The sequence below is a fragment of the Pseudorasbora parva genome, chromosome 9 (genome assembly GCF_024679245.1).
Source record: "Pseudorasbora parva isolate DD20220531a chromosome 9, ASM2467924v1, whole genome shotgun sequence".
NCBI classification, from domain to species: domain Eukaryota; kingdom Metazoa; phylum Chordata; class Actinopteri; order Cypriniformes; family Gobionidae; genus Pseudorasbora; species Pseudorasbora parva.
In genome coordinates this window covers 16,829,831-16,853,506 of record NC_090180.1, presented here as the reverse complement: position 1 = coordinate 16,853,506, position 23,676 = coordinate 16,829,831, and the positions used below count along the sequence as shown (strand labels likewise).

Below are 23,676 nucleotides of genomic sequence, written 5' to 3'. Positions count from 1 at the left end.
TTGACAGTTGCAACATTTCAAAATCGATAATTGACGTTTTTTATTATTACAATTAGGCCTATATCTGCATTTATGTAAACCTACAGACTTTCAAACATGAAAATGTAATTTAATAATATGTATTCGTGTCAAAATTATATATAAACATCTTTTCCTATTCTATTTTGCCTGGAGACGCTCCCAACACGCGTGAAAAATAGGCGCTCTTCTATTTCCAGCATGCACGCGTTTTCCGCGCGTCACAGGCAGTGTGCAAACTCCAACCTGTTAACATGTGAGCCGAAACAAAAACGGACACGCCACGCAACCGAGACGCTCATGCTTGCAGTGTGTCCCCGGATTTGATTAACCAACTTGTTGATATTTAATCGATGGGCATAGCCAGTAGGCTGAGTTGCATACATAGAAAAATCGTATAATATGTTTCTTTGTTGTAGGTTAATACTTATTTATTTGTGTGTGTGTGTGTGTGTGTGTGTGTGTGTGTGTGTGTGTGTGTGTGTGTGTCTGTGTGTGTAGCCTACTTTATGTTTTCAAGGTTTTATTGAATGCATTGCTCTTGTATAGTCTTACTTTGGAATTTTAAGAGCAATAAACATATATTGCAATGTTAAGGAATTCGTTTTTTCATTCAGATAATTAAATCAACATGTATAAATTGCTATTAGGCAATTAATGGGGAGATAATCGGTAATCGAATCGAATCGTAACCGAATCGGACAGGAAAAATTAATCGTTAGATTAATCGATGCATCGAAAAAATAATCGTTAGATTAATCGTTTAAATAATAATCGTTTATCCCAGCCCTAATGGAATCATATGTCTATTTGTTTTTTTTTCTTTCCTTGTATTTCTTATAGAAATACACCCCATTGGCATGCATTATGTGACCAATGGTTGGAGTTAAAAATCTTCATTTTTTTTTCTACTGAAGAAACAAACACACCTACATCTTGGATGTCCTGGGGATGAGCAGATGAACATCAAATTTTCATTTTTGGGTGAACTATCCCTTTAAAAAAGGTTGCAATTGTGAGATATATGGTCACAATTACAGGGGAAACAACACAACTGTTAGATACAATGTCATATTGAGATAAAAGTTGCAATTACCAGAAATAGGCCTAAAAAAGGCATAATGATTTTTTTAAAAGTTGGAGTTGTGAGATATATGGTCACAATTAACAGAAAAAAAATTCACAATAGTGAGATACAAGGTCATATTGAGATATAAAAATGTGATTACGAGAAATGTCGCAATTATGAGAAATAGTCACAACTGTGAGACATGTGGTCAAAATTACAGAAAGAAAATTTGCAATTGTGATCGTCATGTTGAGATAAAAGTTGCAATTGTGAGAAATAACGTTGCAGTTATGTGAAAAGTTGCAACTACGAAAAATACTTTTCTAATTTTGAGATATAAAGTCAAATTATGAGATATAAACATTTCATGAGACATAAAGTCACATTATGAGATATAGTCACAATTACAAGAAATAAAGTCGCAATTGTGAGATCATAAATAACAAATCAGAACTGAGTCGGACACGGCAAAAATATTGAATTGAATTGAACCGAACTTAATTTATTTGTCAGTTTGAACAGAACATTATGCTTATTAATTAACCTACAGAAAGAAAGAAAAAAACTGCAGATAATGATTTAAATAAAACACCACAGAATTGATCATAAAGTAAATGACTGACCTGCTTGACTCTGGGCCTTCCAGGTGAAAACTTCCTCTTAGAGATGGCCGGCTTGCCCATGCCGATTTTTGGAGTGAGTGGTATGAAGGTGGATGAAGGCACATTGCTAATGGCTTCTCCTGAGACAGCCTGGGCCAGGGCATGGAGCTGGGACGCCCCCTGCCCAAACGAGGGCAATCCCTCAGGCTGCCTGCATGGAGGCTGCTGTAACGACGTCCTCTCCTCCACCAGTGAGCTCAGCTTGGCCAAACATCGCTCATCAACATCTATAGAGATGTCCATTTCCTCCGTGCGGCTCTCAGGAATGATGTCGTGCTGCCGCAACATAACATCCATTTCCTCCGGGCTCTGAACTACCGACGTAGTCTTATCAGCACTAACCTCAGGCTCTACAGTAACTCTGTGCGCCTTTGAGCAGGGCTCCTCCGTGAAGGAAACCTCCATGGGCTCTTCCTCCTGGGTAGTACAGGCTGGAGTTGGCTCTTTGGTGGGTGATAGGTTGGATTTCTGCTCCTCTAGGCAGGGCTCACTGTCATCCTCACTTTTGGAAATGTTTTCTGTGAGTGTAGCTGAAGTCTCTGGAAGCTCCTCTGTTTCAAGGGAGGTTACAAGCTGCTGGTCTGTGGACGTCTCTGGAGCTGAATCCAGTTTCTGCTCGTGTGGCTCTGAATCTTCAGGATCTTTTGTTTTATGAGGAGATGTAACTGCAATATGGAAAATACCAAAATTACTTTCCAAAGATTTACAAAAATACACTGCAGGTCAGAAGGTAAAATGTAACCATAATGTAACCAACATTGCTGTACATATTGTCTTGAAATTTTAATAGGAAGTAGGCTTATTTTACTATTCCTTGAGCTGAAATGCTTATGGTATAGAACTAATGCAGAATTAATGGTAAATAATGAATGCTTTAATGACAGATTCAAATGAAATATTAAGTGAGAGAGTTAATGGATTATTTGTACATTACACACTACAAAATCATTAAACGTGGTCTTGTAAATGTAACTATCAGGAATAAAAATGGTAATAAAAGAAATGGACAGAAATCATTTGGTCAGATACAACCAAATGTATTTTGTTGGCATGTAAAAGCAAAGTGGACTACGTTGTGTATTTAAAAACATGCAAAAATGCAATTAAATTATCATAATGTTCCTTTATGAACCTTAAATGAAATTTACATTTACTCATTTAGAAGATGCTTTTATCTAAAGTGACTGCCAAAAAACAAAACAAGCAATTTATCATACAGGGTCATTTATAATAACATAATAATTTTAATACTAAAGCATGGCAGTACACAGCTAGAGAAGTCAAAAAAAAAAAAAAAAAAAAAATATATATATATATATATATATATATATATATATATATATATATATATATATATATATATATATATATATATATATATATATATATATATTCAATTTAACATTTATTTGTAATTGTTTATATATTTATTTGTAACGTATTTATTGTTATAGACTACTTGAATCAAACAAAGAAAAAATGTTTTCTTCATAATCTTTATCAGAATGTATATTTATGAAACATTTTGATATGCAACATCCACTTTTTACGACCCAATCCCAATGTACAAAATCACATCCTGACTGAATATATTTTCTCTTGTAATTATACTGCCACGAATATGTCAGATTACATTAATAAAATGGTCTTAAGTAATATTCAAAATTTCTGAGATACTCAATTTGGGATTTTCCTCAGTTGTCAGTTATAATCATCAAAATCAAAAGAAATACATATTTGGAATATATCAGTCTGTGTGTAATGAATGAATATATTATACAAGTTTCACTTTTTGAATGGAATTAAAAATGGAATTAAAACTAATTATATGTCCAGCACCTGTATTATTAAAAGTACTTAAATGTAAGGTGAAATGTGACCTTAATTCAAATAAGAACACAATAAGGGTTAATAATGTGTAGATATGATGTTGTTGGTGATGATGAAACAACAAACTTTGGGTACATATCATCGCTGTTGGGTGAAAACCTCATATTTTTTAAATACACTTCTACTTGTCGTCAAAGTAGGTTTTGTGGCTTTATACATGTTCAGATATTTGTAAATTACATATATAATAATATAATAATTACAAAATGTTATATATTTGTGTCATTATAATATTAAAGGGTACTTCAGCGCTGGGAAGATGAATCTGTATTTAAATGGGTCATTAATGTAGCAAGAATGTGAAATTATTTTTGAATTTGGTGCTTTCTAGACTGAGAAAAGACAGAAAATATATGTTTGTCTAATGGGGATGAAAGACAACAATTCCCAGAATGCTTCGCTGCCCTACGAGGGAGTGTCACAGCACAAACGCAGCAGGAGTTGGATTACATTCAGCGTAATGAAAGAGCCGAATGAGCTCTTGTGATGAGAGCTGAGGTAAATGTGTGTGTGTGTGTGTGTGTGTGTGTGTGGGGGGGGGGGGGGGGGGGGGGGTTCTACCATAGACTCTAGGGTTTCTATCATAGACTGTATATGGAAAAAATATGGATGTAGTGTCCGTGACATCACCCATAGGATTCCAATAAGCCGTTCTGAAGCTTAAAGTAGAGACGAGCTGGAGCGAGTGTTGCCATCTTGCGAGCGAGTCATCCTGAGTCACTCTCGGATAACAAAAAATGGGCAAAAAAGTGGGATGTGGGTGAAGTTTAGGTGACGCAATGACTATAGAGGACAGATTAATGGTTATCCACCTGTCCCTCAAAATAATCACGCCCTTAATTATGCAGAACTTAAAAGCTTTATATAACACAAACGAATGAGTTATAAAAAGATTCACCCCCCCCCTTAGAGTTGTCATGAAGGTCTAAATTAGCCGTATAGACCAAAACCACAATTTGTACCAGGCTGTAAACATGTTTTTTTTTCTGCTGTAAAGTTGGGAATTTTAACATGGGGCTCAATGAGAATCTGCTCCCTAGTGGCCAGTCGATGAATTGCAGTTTACATTACTTCCGTATTGGAGAGAAATCGCGGGATGTTGCCGCTTGGTTTCTACTGATACAAAGCTATATGCTAATCGCTGAAGTAACCCTTTAACCTTTTATGAAAATAAAGATCAAATGGAGGTATGAGTTTTTAAATCTCAGCCTCAGATGTCATGCCCACGGACCGTTGGCTGAAAGTCTGATGCATATGGCACACTTATCTGGAAACACATAAGGAGATTCGAAATCATCATCTGATTGGTTGAATTCTACAGGATGTCCGCGAGACGAGTGTGTTGTGTTCTTTAGCAGTCCGCCTAGAAACAAATGCTGGGACTCCAAACTCCATAGTGGAAGAAAAACGCTGTTGTGTTTACAACTGTGACAATGAGTACTTACCAGGATTAACTAAACGCTGGATTTTCTAAATTATGTGAAGTTTGCGGTTTGCCATTTTTGCAGTAAACAACGTTCATGAATTAAACATTTGTAGATGCACGCCAGTCTGTTATTGCAAAGGACACGGAACAAACTGTGAATGGGTTGCGTTACATGTCAGTCAAAAGTCCTCTAGGGCAGTTCTTGACCAATGAAATCTGCGAAAGCTACGCGAGACTATGATGATTCAGACCAGCAAATGACAGAGATAGGCCTATGCATTAGAATGGCTGCATCTGAGGCAGCAAGCGCATTGCAATACGTTTTCATCTACTTACAAGTACTGTTTATTCTAGTTGTAAATAGATTTGGCCAAAATATCATGATATAAAAGACAAAGCGCTATGCACAGGATATTTAAAACAGTATATTGGCTACATTGGCTATTTAAAACTTGCAAATTAGCATGCAAATGTGAGCACAATTTTAAAAAAGCACTGATATAAGTGGAAAGTTCTGACTGTGATCTATTGACAATGCACAAATTAAAGAACACAGATGTAGCCGGACCATAAATGACCAATGCAATCTTCCAAGAGCAGTGCAAATTATCATCTGGTTTAAGACGTGTTTTTTTTAAGGTGGTAAATAATGGTGAAAATACCAGTAAAATGACTAGCGCAACCCTCAGTAAATCCCCTTGCGTGATTAATTTTAATCCTTTCCTCCGATAAAATTTGTGTCTAAAAGGGAAACTACTACAAATGTATATGCAAGGTCAGCCGCAAAAATAACCCTGTCCATGCCTTTTCAGAGCAAAATTTGTCTTTAGTAAATCCTGACGGTAGTTTTGTAACACCGAAAGAGGGTTTGTGCTGGCGCAAAGTCTTTGTAAATCTGGCCCTAAGACTCTTCTCCCCTCTTTAAATACAAGATTGGGGAGATTTGATGAGTCTCGTGGCACAGTGGTTGGAAACATTGATATATAGGATATTGGTTGTGGTTAAGGATAAGTGCATCTTCAATAACATAAAATAAATGTGTGTGTCACTGAAAGCAAGCAGAGTAGATGAAGTACCTGAAGTCTTTTCATTTTCTGTGCTGTGGTGGTAGCGTGAGGTCTCGCTGGACTCTGGCTTGGCTGAATCGCCACTAGCATCTGCACCAATTTCTAGAGGAGGGGAAAAAAGTCAATAGAGTATCCCGACTTATGTTATGTAATGCAAACTGCTCCAAGCACTAGTGGAAATAATTACAGGATTGGAAAAACAACTCAACGGGATAGAAAAATGCAGGGGAAAGTGTGAACGCAGGCACATATGGCATGCGTGTTGTTCAGAAAACATTGTGCTCAAGAGAATACAATGGCTTTGAGCAGTACACAAATACTGAAGGTAATCCTTGCCTCCTATTAGGACAATTTATCCAGTGTCTCCTTACATACACGCTGTACTTTTGATTTGTTGGTCTGACTACACTATATCATGCTTTATTGTCCTCTTACTGTCTATAACATGGCTCTGTTCTGTTCATGGAATAACTGGAACAACAAATTTTCACCTCAAGCACTTTAATTCAGATCTATATCAGATCAATCACCTTGTATCTCCAGTAGGAACAGATAACCAGCCATTACAGAAATCACTTCATCACAGAAGACTAAATGACTATCGTACAGAGCGGCTGACATCAGCTGAGCACCATCCGAAGTAATTAGGGGGCAGGTTTCTTTTTTAATCAGAAGAGCAGAGATAGATCATGATTCTGATCTGGACCTGTGACTGCTATAATAGAGAGAAGATAGAGGCCTACAATAATGACTTGTGCTTTCAGTTATTCAGACATCTTTTAATTATGGGAAGACGTGAAACTTGCTACTTATGGGCTGTTATGTCAGATGAAGTCACTTCTGGGTAATAGAAGACATTAAAAAGAAAAAGACGGTTATACACCCAATTCATTATGGGACACAGCTGTCAAAGCACACTCATAGTCAAAGTATCAAGATGTGGACTAAGTTAAAGGGCTGGTAAAACACAATTTTACTTTTCTAACTTTGGCTAGTGTGTAATGTTGCTGTTTAAACAACATCTGCAAAGTTACAATGCTCAAAATTTAAAGCAAAGGGAGATGTTTGCTTTTAAAGAAATTAATTTCTAAGGACTACAGCAAATGGCCGGTAGGGAACTACTGCCTTTTCCTCCAGGGTTGCTGACATCACCAGCCTCAAATTTTACATAAACACCCTCCTCTGAGAATAGTAAATAAGGGGGGAGAGGCCATTTTTTTATTACTGTGGAATAGTAGACGGGAGTGTTGTTGTAGCAATACCGACGAAACTGTTATTTTCATCCGGATTGCACGTCCACTTTGTTCAGCCTTTCTAGGGACGGGGGAGTTGGGGATCAATGACATTAAAATGTATTTTTAACTCGGTCCCTCATAATTATTACCCAAATCTCGCTCTCTTTGCTGCACATTTTATGGAGGAAAGCTTCCACAATCATCACAAGTTCAATGCAGGATTTGCACAACGGCTTGTCCTGAAAGATGGAGCAGTTCCAGCTTTAAAAACGTGCCAAAACCAGTAAGATTTTTTTGTCGTCAATGTGTTTTCCTGTAATAGTTCGTATTGAAAATTCTATGTCGTAGCAAGGAAGTAAACAAATGACAAAGCTGTTTGGCTCTGCAAACCAGTTTGTTAAATGCTCTTAACGTTACAAACTTTTTTTAAATCTCAAAAGCAAACTTGCTTAAAATTAATGTAAATTATTCTTTGTTTAGCGCTTTTATGTACTGTTTATCTACAGGCATGCTAAACATGGTTCTGTTTTTGATTTGGCTACTACAGTAAATCCAATTTTTAGTGTTCATTTTGGGTTAATAGTTCTTGTGACAGATATTTGATATATATAACCCAACTAGGCAGGGTTCAAAGTGCCAAATGAGTGTAAAAATCGGTGTTGAAACCATAGACTGTAAAAACAAACAATATGGACGTAGTGTCTGTGACGTCACCCATAGGATTCTGAAGAGCAGTTCTGAAGCGTAAAGTAGGGTCGAGCTGAATAACTGGATAACGTCACTCCTGGATAACTGACAGTGGGCAAAGAGGTGGGATGTGGATAGAGCTGAGGTGATGTGATGACTAACAGACAGCAAACAAACGGCTCTCCACCTGTCACTCAAAGTGGCCACGCCCTTAATTACGCAGAACTTTAAGACTTTATATGATTTAAATGAATGAGTTTACATTATATAAAGCTTAGAAAGAGTTTCGAAAAAAAATCACCCCCTCACAGTTAGTAACTAGGCTGTAAACATGCTTTTTTCTGCCGTAAAGTTGGGTATTTTAACATGGGGCTTAATGAGATTCTGCTCCCTTTTGGAGCCTGTCTCTTACGGCCAGTCGATGAATTGAAGTTTAAGTCACTTCTGTACTAGCCACAAGAGAAACTGGGGGAGGTTGACGCTTGGTTGCAGCGGTTACTCACCAGCCCTGGGAACTTTTTTTAATGAATTTTGGCAATACATGGATATGTGATATGGATTAGAGAGATTATCAATAATAATTACATAATTATTTAAATATACTGTAAAGTCTAAGGCTGTTTCTGTTTCAGAATAAAGCAGAGCCCTGTGTTCATTTCCAGGTATTTCTTCTTTTTTGTCTTTAGCTGATCACATGCCTGATTACGTTGTGATGACTAAATTCACTTGCAGCAAAGTGAAAAAAAAACTTTTTAACGTTTATTTTGAATTGATTTAGATATGGAACATTTATTATTTTAGTATTATATATATATTTACATATTTATATATATTTAGTATTATAATTTTTTTTTTTTTCATATTTTGATTTTTTTTAAATTTGTATTATTTTAATTACTTTTTAATTATTTTACTTGTTTAAATTAAATAACATTTATTTTTTGTCATTAATTGTGCTTTTGTTGTTTTTATTAGTTTTCGTTTTTTAAAATTTTAATATTTAGGTTTAGTTTATTTGTGCTGTTGTAGTGCTTCAACATAAACTAAATAAAAATGAGAAATATTGTCTTGTTGGCAATTTTTGAACCAAATATTAAGGATGCAACAATATTACGATTTTGGTTGATAAGTAGTTTTCGAAATGCTAATAATCTAATCACCCGCTGAGTCTCAAAGCCATGTCGCCATGGTAATCTCTGGTTCAAGGTCATGTCAAAAGACCTATGGTTCAATAAGCACATATTCGGCACTTATAGGTTTCTCATTCATAATCCATTAAGCACATATGGGGACTTTCTGATGGGTGAACACTGCTAGATCACGACACGTAGCATAATTCAATGTAATGTAATGGAGGGAGGGGGGGCGGGAGAGAGCGGGAGAGAGCAAGAGAGAGCGAGAGAGAGAGAGAGAGAGAGAGAGAGAGAGAGAGAGAGAGAGAGAGAGAGAGAGAGAGAGAGAGAGAGAGAGAGAGAGAGAGAGAGAGAGAGAGAGAGAGAGAGAGAGAGAGAGAGAGAGAGAGAGAGAGAGAGAGAGAGAAATGGCAGCCACACTGGACCAAGAGCCATTGGGCATCATCTACGAAGGTGAACAAGGTTAACTCTCTGCTGTAAACAAGCCTCTCTAAAATTGATGTGAGGGTCAAAGACCAATGAGTAGAAGCCTTGAAGTCTTTTTGAAAAGCTAGTCGCGGCAAAGGCATCATCTTCATCCAGACGTCATCCACACCACCACCTATTGCTACGTAACTAATTTTGAAATACCAAAACAGTTCAAGAAATTTCTTTATTTTAATGGCAGTTTCATACTACATAAAGTAGGGATCTGTGATAAATCGATATCGTTTTATTATTTTAAAGAATTATCATGAAAATATATTTTATAAATCATGTTTTAATTTATTCAGTATTTGACAAAAAAATTGTTGATTTGTTGGAAATTATTTGCTATATTTTCTTTTGACTACAAAAATTGTAAAACCTTAAAGGTCCTGTTCTTCGCGATTCCATCTTTCAAACTTTAGTTAGTGTGTAATATTGCTGTTAGAGCATAAATAATACCTGTAAAATTATAAAATTTCAAAGGGATATTGTCTCCAGTCCAGCTTGTATCTCATTTTGGAATGGTCATGTTGATGGTCTATTGTGGAGCAAAATTTGGAAACTTCATCATAAATATTTAATCACAAATAAAATCAAAGAAATTTCTCTTAAACTCATTTATAAATATTACCCCTGTAATTATTATCTTGTAAACAGGTTTAATTGTGACATTGATATATTATGTACATTTGGTGGTGTACATGTTGAATCATTTTATCATTTGTTTTGGAGTTGTCCTTATGTTTTTTTTTCAGATTTCTGTATTTTTATTAAGGCTCACGTCATGCCCAGCTTTCAACTATGCTTTAAAAATGTTTTATTTTGCTTTTTTTCCTATAACAATTCTTATCATAAGGAATATTACTTAATTAATCTGATGCTACTGTTAGCTAAATTTAGTATCCATAAATGTAAATTTGGGGGTAATAAGCCTTTATTTCTTATTCTAAAATTAGAAATGCAACAATACCTTAATACAATATTATATTTAAAAAATAAGAAAGCTGTAAAATGTGTTTCTACTTGTAAACATTTTCATATTTTTATTTAAATTTTAAGTTTGTCACTACTCTGTTTTATTATTGTACTTATGTCTTACTGTGTTTGTTTATTGTACCCCTGACTGTTTGTATATTTGTATTTCTTTAAAAGCAAAAAAAAAAAAAAAAAAAAAAAAGAGCTCTTGAGAAATAAAACAGAAAACAGAATTTAGAAAAAAAAAATATTTGTAGGGCCCTAAACGTTGTTAAAAGTTTGGTTTGTCTGAGTAGAATAAAAGCCATCACCTGAAGCTGAAAGCCTAATTGAAAAGGAGTCTGTTGTTCATTTCACTGCAAGTTCAATGCAAGTAGTGTGGACTGTATGTGAATTTTAAGGAGAGAAAAGAAGAGCCAAATACTTCAATAGCATTACACAACTGGCACTCTTCCTCCTGATTAGTTACCTAGATATATTGGTAAACAGCTGCCACTAGTCCTCATCCTGGCACTGAGGCTGATGATGGAATCATACTGCGGCTCTAACCCAGAAAATGCGTGAAAGGGGCCTGTGGAGGCACGGGTGAAATTAAACTTGGGTTTGGACCAAGTCTTTATGCTTTATATCACATCCTGCCTGATTTTTCCCCCCCGACATACAGCTACAACATACAGCATAACGTTGAGGCCGCCCTGTGGCACCCTAAATAACCATGAACCCAGCGTGGGATGAGGCCAGATCTCTCACCTCTACACCTAGAGATTTGCACCAGGATGAATAATGCTGTACAAGGCCTGTGGGCAGCTGCTCCCCTAAAGGGTGAGGAATTGAGTTACTGACACTGTGCTGAGCATTTGTACAGTGACAGCAGGGTGTTAATGCACCGCACACCAAAAGCTGGTTGAACGCAAAGCTGTGATGGAATATTACACATGGAGGAGATTGGCAAGAAAGTAAAACTTCCTGCAGATCTGTAAAGCGAGACGGTCTTCGGTATTTAGGTGGAAAATTGAATTGCGTTCCAAGGGTTTGGAACGACATGAGGGTGAGTAAAATGATGACAGGACTGCCATTTTTTATTTAACAATGAACTATTTCAATGAATCACTATAGTCTTTATCCAGATATTTGAAAGCACATAAGTAGAAAGTAACACTTTCATAGAGTCTAAGCCTTCCCCAGGCAAGTTTCTAATACCTCTTTCGTCAAAACCAGTCCAGACTAATCCAGACAGATCTGAGGCATGTGGGCCTATGGGTTGCTTTGGCCTACTCTTCCACTTCAGCAACTTCTGGCCTGAAGGACTGGGGTGCGTCACAGAATAACCTCTCTCCTCATGTTTCAAAGGATAATCTCACAGTTACTGGACCACTGTAACGTAAGTGAATGGTAGACACCAAAGCAAAAACCAAGCCAATAAGACAGAAAAATCAAATAAAAACTTAAAAGATTCCATCCCAAAACCACATAAATTCTGTCAGAAACCAAGCCAATAAACAGCCTTTACAAAAATGATTAAATGATACATGCAGAGGTTAAAAACTAGACTTGGGCCATGCAAAAAAAGGTAATAGGGACCAATCTATAAACAATCTATCTATTGACTGCTCTGACTCAATCGGATGAGAACAGGGGTCAGAAGCCTTTTTTTACTGTGTATTTTACCAATTAGGTGTGAAACCGAAGATTTGACTTGTATACTTTTAGGCAAGGGTGTCTAATGGAGGGCCACCTTCCAGCAAAGTTTATCTTAAGCCCAATTTAAACACACCTGAACCAGCAAATCAATGGAATACTAGAAACTTCCAGGCAAGTGTGTTGAAGGAAAACCCACAGGAAAGAGAATGATCCAATGATAACCTTGCAAGCCATTAAGTTAGCCTTACCCGTCATTTGTTTTATATCCATTTGCTTCTCTACACTCGGCATCTCGCTGACAGGCTGATGAGGTTCTACGTCTTGAACTTTGGCAGGCTCAGAATCATTGTTTGATGGAACTAGCTGTGTGTCTTCTTCAACGTCCACATGTGATTGAGTCTCCGCCTTGTTTCCTTCTTCATCGGTGCGCACAGGATCTGATTCAAAGCCGCCGTTTCTACAGATGGAACATATGTGATCTTCTTTGGACTGGGCATGTGCGTGACCTTCACCTGGTTGCTCACACTCTGGGTGGAACCACCTGAATAAAAAGAGGGAGCTAATGAATCACATTTTCACTGCATCAGAAATTAGGTTCCAGATATGGAAAATGTTTGGATCGGCTTAAGGTCTTCCTAGGCATACTAAAAACTTCTAGGTAGGTGTGTTAAGGCAAGCTGGAACTAAACACTTCAGGACAGTGGTCCTCCAGGAGCAGGTTTGGATGGCCCGGTACAGATATTTTATGTAAATGCACCTTTTGCACTGATGACAAGAAAGCAGGTCTTTGTGGACGTCGGGATCTGTATCGCTGGGACATGAGCAGGGGATGGTAGTGTCCTGTTGATCGCCACAGTTTTGGCACAGTAGGCTGTTGTGGTGCCATTGATCACTGCTCCGGGTGCCACACTCAACACACATCCGGCAGTTCTACAAAGCGCACAGCTATAATTAGCTATACTGTTTTAAAGAAATGGAACATATTTTGTCATGATAACAATAAAGTCTACCAGAGCCGCCCGTACCTTACATCTCCAGCCGTTGGTGGGGATAGAATCCATAGCCGGCTGCAAGCAGAAAGTGTGATAGCCTTTGTCGCACATATCACACACTAGCATTTTAGTGTCTTCTCCGGGCTCCCTGAAAAATACAAGGACATTGGTCAATTTTCAATTCATATTCCACTGGTGAATAATTTTTTTAAATTCATGTATCTCCATGGCTGAGTCTCAATTAATCCAAATACATTTTTAAACCCATATTTGTGCCTTCCATCCACACTGGCATGTTTGTTTTTACCCACTGGGCACTTTAATTCATTCCCCGCCATTGATGGAATTTTGGCTTTTTGTGTTTTACGGTAGAGAGCACCATTTCACATATTCTGAAAGAGTACTGAATCTCCTGATCAAAACAAAGCCCAAAAAAAGCAGAAACAAGCGATAGCTATGTAAGCAGATGAATATGTAAAATACAAAAATGCTGCGTTTTTATGCAACTTGCATTCAAATGTCGATTAAAAGACTATACTATTATATATACTATACTATTAATATTGCATATTTTTCATATTTAATGTTTTATTTTTGTATGTAAAGTATAGTAATACCAACAATCACATTAAGAAATAAACACTTCATGGCATAGCTACCATAAAAATAAAAAGTTCTCATTCAGTAGATTTCACTATAGTGATCTCTCACCTTTTTATGTACAGTGGCAGATTCTAGGCCAATCACATAGCGCTGAAAAGACAGCCGTTTCTCCCTGAAGTCAGAGTGTAAACGCTAAACCATTAAGCCACATCAAAGCGGCCGTTTTGAGGATATTGACAGGCAAGTACGGCAGTACTGTACATAGCCGAAATAAGAAATCATGGGCCTCATTGGTGGGTAGGTTCAGCTCTGTGGCGATATACAGTAATTTCAGCTGGATGACGGCTCTGGTTATTGGGCAGCGGATTTTTTTTTTTTTTAGCTACATGCTGACACTCTTGTCAGTTTCTTCGCAGCGGGCGATTTTAGGACAGCGGTGAGCTTTTCTTTGACTGTCAGCATTTTTATAAGAGAAGTCTTTTTGGGCTTGCCATTTTTCTAAAATTACACTCTGACACACTGTATTTCTTGGCTGCTTAATGAGAGTTGTTTGATGACTCTGCTGCATTAATCAGTACTGGTTGGAATACTTGTTTTGCGTATTTGGAGAATTAATGATGTGTATAAGTTTAGACCCCAAATATAAGTCGACTCCAATTTTTGTCTTAATAATAATCGGAACAACACAGTAAATTCCTGCAGAGATGACTGACTAATTAACTCGCAATTGTTACCTTACTTCAAAACACGAGGGCAATTGCGTTTCAACCAAATATTAAATGGTGATTGAGTGTGACCTGAACCAGTCCCAGTAAGTGGAGGGATACTTTGCTAGTAAAATGATTGTGCCAGAAAAATAGCATGATAACTTTATTACATCTGGTCTTTCTGGATCACCTCAGTAAGCTTTTATTACATTTTACATATATATGGTAAGATGATTTAAGCATTTCCCAACATGGATGAGAAGCTTTTGGTAAAGACTGAAAACACGTGGATGCTAGTGTTGAAATGAAAACTGTTTTCAGATGTATTCAGATTAATGTAGACATAGCCTATAATTGAATGTGCCTTATTAGGGACTATAAATTAAGAAGACCATATAAAACAAGAAGAGAAGGTGTCTGTTTATTCCACTGAAAAGCGAAATACTGCAATCTATGAACTAATAAAGATGAGCTATTTAGGCGCAGGCACGCCATACAAACTCGGATGAATAAAAGGCAAAGCTTGGCTGTAACTCACTTGCATGTCTGACAGACTTTACACTCGGGGCACTGCCAGCCTGCCCTCTTCAGAGGAGTGACGCTGATGTCCAGACACATGCCGTGGTAGTGCAACCCACAGCTGGTGCAAAAAAGCTGGTCCAGGAGATCTCCGGGGCTGTCGCACAATATACAGTTTGCCTCGTCTTCATCTGAGAAAGACAGAGAAGAACAAGAAATCAACATGAGCCCTATTTACTATCTAAATCCAAGTTTTTAGCCAAAATTTGCACTACGGATGCACATTATGCTCACTTTACCTGATCTAATCTAATCCAATTTCCAATCACTTACACAATAAAGTGAAATACTGAATTATATTAAAGATCCAATATCCATTATTGACCGATGGGATTTATAAAAACAATGTAATTTGGCCAATAACCAATAACCAGAATGTTGTCTGGTCACCAGTGAGATTCTCTGGGATTTTCAAAACAACAAAAACATCTAAATATTTAGGCTGAGACAAATAAGATTTTTTTGGTCATGAAAAAGCTAAATTAACGTGTAACTTAAAACATGTGACAAGTATCAAATTAAATGAGTTCTAGTTCCTGATGTAAGAAAATGCTAAGTTTTGAGTCTGAAAATTACGATATGTTTTTATACTACATCAAGGTGTTGCTTTACAAGAGTGCATGAATAATAATAAAGACAGTTCTCACATTTGCTGACGGCCAGCTCAGTGTGCTCTGTGCACAGGACAGAGCGCCTCCTGAAGTCCTGAAAGGTGCCGGCGGCCCCTGCGCAGGGGTAATGGTACGAGCGATCACACCCCTCCTCACAGCACTTGATGGATGCTCCAAGGCGCTTACAATATGCACAATGCTATAAAAGACGAGACATAATTGATAAGACACCGACAATGCAGAGCAGTCTCCGGTTTGGATGATAAAATGCCAGTCTATACTCCTTAATTGAAACCTTACATGCATTAGCTGCTCATCACAATCAACATTCAAGTTTAAATTTCTGGCAACTAATATTAAACCAAACAAATCTATACAATGAGACATGAAAGCTGACAGTTTAATGCATGTGGTCAGACTAACAGCTAGGGAGAGCTGTGACAAACCACAATGATGACTGACTGACTGATGTGTAATTATCCCATTATGCCTGTAATCTCCCACAGACCACAGAGAAGAGGGCCAATTCACTAAACCGTTGCGCAACTATTGTGTGCAGTATCTCAGTGGCATGGGTATTGAAATTAAGTCACTGTCATCTAGATGTGCAGTAAGTCAATGTCAAGTGCATTGCATTTTCAAGGGCTGATTCATTGTCTGAACGAGAGTTGTGCAGTGATGCTTTGCAATCGGGTTAAGTACAACAGATTGCAGTAGGCTGCTGTATCCTCCACAGCAAAACTTTTGCAATTTGTTTAAAACTTAAAATTTAGGGCTAGAACTACTTTGACTTGCTGAGATAACTCAAATATTCAAGTTGTCAACCAATACAGTCGGATTTCAAGTTGTCAAAACCTAAAAATTTACGACAACTTGCAAAGCAAATTGAATTAAAGAGTGTCGGGTCTTTTGGGAGGCTTTACTGGATTTTCATAATTCCATTAGTGAAGTGGGAGTTAAACAATGTAGTCAGCATGTGAAAATAAATCACTTTTTTTTGTCCATGCTCTCACCATACTCTTATCATACTTAAACTTTTATTATACTTGTATGCCCAATATGAGGTTTAGTAAATGATGACAAAATGTTAATTTCGGTTCAACTATCCCTCTCATCACATTTATTTTCTCTCCATACTTTTCAATATATTTGTCAAACTCTCGTTATTAGTGTTATCACAATACCGGAATGTCTATTTTTTATATTATACCGATCAATATTTAATACCATTTTGGAATCACAAAGAAAAACATTAAGTTATAAAAGTTCATTTACATGTGACCATATTTATTTTCTTATCCACTGAAACTGATGTCTGAAATTCCTTAGACCCAATAGCTGATTATAAATAATAACAATTTGATGATGATTAATATTATTACTATATAATTACACATTATATGTTATTATTTATAACACAGAAATATAGTAATATTTGAATACAAATGAACTGTAAAATAAAAAAGTCATATTTTAAAATAAGCTTTCTCATGCTTTTGTTTTGGTGTAAAACTGCAGAGACTTTGAAATGTCTGAGACAACAGATTTGTTTCATTACAAATCTGTAAAATTCTGTAATCCTGTAAAATGTTTTTTTACATGCATCCTAATTTATTTTTTTATTTTTTTATGAATGGGCCCTCAAAATCTTTAATCAAAATAACTTCCCCTCCCTCTTGCAGTGACCTCTCTTCTAGGAGCGGGACAAACTGTAACTCACATGACATCACAGCAAAAGCAAACCACAACCATCCAATCAATTGCCCATGGACAAAATCAAGTCCCGCTCTGAATTTTTCTAGTTCAAGAAGCTGTTTCACCAGATATGTCAAAATATGGAAGAAAAGACTATCACAACCATGTCTCTCTTTAAGCTCACAGTACATGCAAACATGGAGTTCAGAGCATTCACTGTTCACAGAGCCATTCTGGGACCCTGAAAGCACAGGATCATCATGAGCTGCTCGTATTTAAGAACACAATGTCACACTTCACTCTAAAACATGCAGCTGATGGACTATAAATCACTCTTCCCAAGTGTTAGGTTCTAGTTTGCATAAACTATAACTGTAACCCACAACAATCATATTTAAACTGTTCTTTGGTTTTTGTCCATAAAATAATACATTTAATTAGTAAAAAATAAACTGGATTATCAACAGTATTATCAAAAATCATTAATTATTATACATTATTATTATTTACATTTTTGTTGCTAATTGAGATAAAGCTGATATAAAATAAAATATAAAAAACACATGAAAAACAAAAATGTTTTTAAATGTTGCCATGGCAACTTAAAAGGGTTACTTCAGTGATTTAGCATTAAGCTTTGTATTTAAACTGGGTCATTAATATAGTGGAAATGTGAAATTATTTTTGAATTTGGTGCCTTCTAGACTAAGAAAAGACAGAAAATGTATTTTTGGCTCATGTGAATGAAAGACAACAACTCCCAGAATGCACTTGCTTCGCTGCCCTACAAGGCCACTCGCAAAGCCACCGCTACTGGATAACTGGATCAATTGCCCACTGCGTTCATTTTCATAAAATCAGTTCAGTTAGAGAACAGACACTACAATTAAAAAATGAACGTGTCTGTTCAATATAATGTGAGTGAGCCGAGCGAGTGTCACGTCACAAACGCAGCAGGAGTCAGATTACATTCATCACATACATTTGCATGTTCAGTCTGGCGCGTTTTCAGTTCATGTCGTTGGAAGCTTAACTTTCATAGGAATTAATTTGAAAAGTTGAAACACTCACTTTGCTCCGCATTACTCCGTTAACATGAATGCTCGCAGCTGCAAGCCGAGCGCTGTGTGAGCGATCCCACCCCCCATGGACCGGTTGAAAACACACGGAAATGTCTCCTTCTACTGGCTGTAGTCCTTATCCTCGAGCCAAAAACTCCTCCAATGATGCAAAATGACTATATTTGCTTAAGTGGAGGATTTTTTCCAGAAATAAAAAAACATAAATCTTTTGTCTCAGGGGGATATGGGGATAGGCACGATCATTCAGATATACTCCCGGGTTTCTAGTGATACAAAGCCATATGCTAAATCGCTGAAGTAACCCTTTAAGCCGGGTGCACACTGTGCGATTTTGGCCACGATTTGGCCATCAGAGACAAATTTAGGAAATCCTAAAAGATTCCTCATATCCTAGGCTAAAATCTGACGTCTTTGGTCGTTAGTTTGACATGTTCACCGGCCGCCGATTAATGAGCTCTGCGATCAAATTTTACCTCAGACGAAATTCTGGCAGTGTCAGAAGATTTGGCACAGAATCCTGCAGTGTGACTTCTCCTACGACAATAGTCAAATATCTCGGTTTTTCAAGACAAACTATGACCAAAACGAGAGCTAGAAATGTATTTGTAGCCAGCATTTCAGTCCCGTGTGTAATGCAGCTCACTGTCACTGAACGCGTCATTCATTGATGATATAAAGCTCCGGGTGAGATTTCTTGCGCGCATCCATTTTTAGCGCGCCTAAACTATCGTGCAGTCTGACATTAATGACAACTGAGATCTTACAGTGTGACACAGGGATCATGTTCGTACAGTCTGACAAGGGACATTCGCAAAGGATTTTGAAAAATCGCACAGTGTGCAGGACCCATTAAGTAAAATATAATAAGTTGAATAAATAAATAAATAAAATAAGTTGACTATATTCTTATTTAATGAATATGCACACATTATTTGTCAGCTTGCCGTTGGAGAAAAGTGAGAGCGTGAAAGCGCAGCTGGCATTAGCGCATTTAATTTTTTTTCTACCCTTATTAAGTGCCTGCAGGACTCGACAACCACTGGCAAAAACCAGCAGCTGGAGCATGCAAGACTTCAGACATCACAAGATTTGTGAAATAATAATGGCTGTTTATAAAAACAACCGTCACTGTGGCCTTGGTGGAAATTACATAATCTTTCAAACCTGTACTGTGAGATAAATAAATATTCAGGGAGAGCAAAAGAGTGTAATTCCTTAGAGGTCACACATCTAGGCTCTACAGTGGCATTTCATTAACTCATGCCGCCTATGCAGGTTGTTTCATGGGCCAGGTGATCTAAGCGTAGTCTTCCCAAATGTTAGGTTCCAATTTGCATAAACGACAACTGTAACCCATAACATGTTCCTGAAAACACTTGAATATTTCCCTCTGTAAACTAGCACTTGCAGGCAAATGTTCCCTTTTTCTATTTGAATCGATCTGTTCTGCGTCTCTGTCCATCGTCCTGCTTAATGAGCTGCTCAGAAACCGCCTGCACGCTAAAAGTCAACCAACACTGTGAGATGAGTCCAGACTTGACATGTCAACAGCCCTCATGTTTACAGCTGCTCTCCTTGTTAACTGCGCATTTTGTTTCACACCTCAAGTTGTTCGGTTCCTACAGCAAATGGATTTTGATAAGGCATGGCTTTAAATGGAGCAGTGCACGATTTATGCACATCCATCTGGGGGATTCCACTCAGAGAAAAAAAAACGCTAATCTGATGAGCCACCTATACGAACGTTCAAATCACACACATATTAATTGAGCTCTCGACTGGCATTTACCATTAAACGCAGCGTAGCTGTTAATTCACAAGATCAAATGGCAGAGCACCATTAAGGAATGTGAATCAAGGGGGTTGCTGCATGGGGGGTGTTAAGTGATGAAGCTGATGACGCCGCAGCCCCTTTGAGTGCTGTGACCTTTTCTATTTCACAGCTGATCAGCAGCGACCTTTAGCAGCCACTTAGATTACTCCTCCAGCTCTAGCCTTCACAGAAACACAGCAGCATCGCTATAAGAGTCAGCAGGTATATGGTGACCCCCAGAACCCTAACAGGTGTCATTATTGTGACATTAAACACGAGCAAGAAATAAACTAAAAATTAGGGATTGGCCAAATTATGTGGAAATGTAGATGGTAGAATGCAGAGAGAGGTAGAAATAGTCGACTCTGCAAACAGTTGGATCAAATTGGAACTGTAATCTTATTCTTTAGTTTGTGACCATAAAATAATACATTTAATTAGTAAAATATTAAATTAACTGGATTATCAATAGTATTATCCAACTGGATTATCAATCTCTTTCACAAAAATCATTGATTATAAAAAAAATATTTGATTATTTACTAAAACATGTATCACATGAAAAAGGTAAACCAGAAATGTTGCCATGGCAATGTAAGTAAAATAAGTAAAATATATATAAATAAAATAAGCAGAATAAATAAATGAATAAAACATGTTGAAATAGTAAAAAACACTGACACTGAAATAAAAAAATTATTAAAGCTACACAGAAATATATAAAATAGGGATGCACCGATAACATTTTTTTAGAACCTATCCGAGCCGATATAAAAAAATCGGTCCGATAAAAAAAATCAGATAAACAAAATCCGATACTAAACCCATCCGATACCAATGCAGTTTAAAAAAAAAAAAAAATTCTATGTAGAATAGCTCTTATAAGCCATTTATTTTAACAGTTTAACATTTCATTTACTTTGTGTGAAGAACAATACAATAACTAATCCAGTGTTGTGACCTAACAGACACCCGGTAGAAAGTAACACGATTTACAATAAACGCCAGCAAGATAAAGTCATTTTATGAGAAACCATAGAGTATTATCTACAGATCTAACATAATAACAGAAACAATAAATAATCTTGGAGAGTTTCATCGTTGACTGTTGTAACCGAACGCAACACACAGTTTGAAAGCTGAATGGAGAGTGACTGACAGCCGCAGCGGAGGAAAGCATTGATGTGAACTTGAATTGAATGACTTAAATATTCATCTGTACTCGCATTAAACTATGGAATGGCTTCAGAACACTTATAATATAGTGCACGAATCGTTGATGATGCTTAATAAAGTTGTTGTGCCTTTTGTGGGGCACTGGGGCTTAACAATAACACAGAATATTATGCGCACAGTATCGAATTTGGATCGGCCCTGTCTGTCCGATACCCGATCTGTCAAATAATGGCGGATCAGAGCCGATACTGATACTGAGTATCGGATCGGTGCATCCCTAATATAAAAATAATTAAAAAGCACATAAATAAATTAATACAATTAAATATATAAACTGCTGTTTTATGCACTGATATTAACATTTTGGCAGAAAATAAGCCAATCATTATTTGCGTGTTATTGCCAATAACCTATAAATGGCTGAAAATGTATCTAAATGAATTCAAGTCACTAGTTTTAAAATTAATTTTATTTTTTTCAACGATCAAAAAAATTTAATTTAGGAAACACAACATAATTCTGAGATTTGCTAAAGTTTACATTTAATAGTGTTATTAAATTACTAGAGTTTTTAACGATTAATTAAGTGAACATAATATAATGTCGAAGTCAAAACATAAAAATAAAGAAATGTCCAAAAATGTACTTAAATGATAATTAAGACCACTTCCTCAATGTTAAATAGTCCCTTCATTTTTTCCAGAGCTGTTAGTGAAATATATATATAAGGGGTGTAACGGGTACACATATTCATACCAAACCATTTCGTTACAGGTACAAACGTCAGTTCAAGCAGCAGAGCAGCACGCGATTGGTTGCGATCATCTCTTCAAAGAATAAACATAAATCAATACCTAAAGGGATGTTGAGGATACATTACAAATCACTGAAACATGTCATATGTTGTGTAATTGCTCAATCCGTGTTTCAATGGCGGAAAGATGTCAATAAAACAGCTTGTAAACAATGTCACGTAGCATTACATTTACCTCAGGCAAGTCATTCAGTGTCCACAGCTGGTTAGTTCACTACAGAAATTAACTCTTTTGCTAAATATATGCACTATATCAGCCAATATATTCATTATATTCTACCTGTTAGTGATGTCTTGATTATTTGATTCATGTTTAAATAAATCTGTAATGAAAATGAAAGCCACTGTGTATAAATGATTATATTTAAACAACGAATTGGTGTAAAAACATAATTTTGTAATTAGATTTAGAAGTTAATGCAAAAACTGCCTAATGTGAAGATTACATATTTGCATACGATGTGTTATTTTGAGTGCTGATTATTATATCTAAAAATAAATAGCAACTGAATTCAGGCTAATAGTTTGTGCTCTGTTGTTAACATTTAATATTATAGTAATATGCAAGTAAGGGCTCCCTATAGTTTACAGCATTATCTTTATCTTCATTATTTTTTAGTTATAAGTGAATGCATTTAAGGACAGACACATTTTTCTCAGCAAACCACTGTTTAATAAAAATAAATAAAAAGCAATTTTATATTTAGTTTTCTCTCCCTTGCTGTACCAAACCTGTACCGAACGTGACTTCAAAACTGAGGTACATACCGAACTGTCAGTTTTGTGTACTATTCCACCCCTAAAATATATATAATACAATAGGGGCCAGCATCAAAAATATATTCTGGTGTCCAGCTTTGCTGGAAGCCATTAAGGACAAAATCTAAAAACAGCTTCAGGAAAGATAGCTGTCATAGATAAAATTAAAATACAGACACATTATAGTCAATCAATAAAAGAAGGGGAAAAACACCATTAAAAGAGAGCTGTACATTTGAACCCTCATTTGCATAACCTTTCAAGTACTCCAGTGAGGTGGTTATATTTGCATAAAGTTTGCAGTCATTACTTTATTTACGAGTCCTTGCACGCTTAAACCAAGATAAATGTGAACGAGTTATCCCAGCATACCTCTGTGCTCCCTGAGTGGATGGCTTTGTCCACGTTTAGCAGTGATTGATCCTCCGCTTGACACACTAAATTTGACCACAACGCGCAGCTTTGATGGGCCCAGCACTGACCTGCCAACACAAGAAAGTTGGACAAGGAATTAGAAGATGGGATGGGAAATTTCATAATATCATTTTCTTTCTTTTGTTAAACACAAAATGAG

The 23,676-nt window shown here is 36.7% G+C and overlaps 1 protein-coding gene across 10 annotated transcripts in view; it reads right to left on the bottom strand.

Moving 5' to 3' along the window:
* kmt2cb (lysine (K)-specific methyltransferase 2Cb) overlaps window positions 1-23,676 on the bottom strand; it is a 142,407-nt gene that overhangs the window by 69,299 nt on the left and 49,432 nt on the right. For all 10 annotated transcript variants that reach the window (XM_067454132.1, XM_067454135.1, XM_067454134.1 and 7 more), the window contains exons 7-14: window positions 23,475-23,584; window positions 15,800-15,962; window positions 15,112-15,283; window positions 13,297-13,411; window positions 13,029-13,201; window positions 12,520-12,812; window positions 6,142-6,234; window positions 1,711-2,414 (exon numbers count right to left, since the gene is read on the bottom strand). In XM_067454132.1, coding sequence (XP_067310233.1) covers window positions 1,711-2,414; window positions 6,142-6,234; window positions 12,520-12,812; window positions 13,029-13,201; window positions 13,297-13,411; window positions 15,112-15,283; window positions 15,800-15,962; window positions 23,475-23,584 — 1,823 coding nt within the window. The remainder of the gene's footprint in view (window positions 1-1,710; window positions 2,415-6,141; window positions 6,235-12,519; window positions 12,813-13,028; window positions 13,202-13,296; window positions 13,412-15,111; window positions 15,284-15,799; window positions 15,963-23,474; window positions 23,585-23,676) is intronic.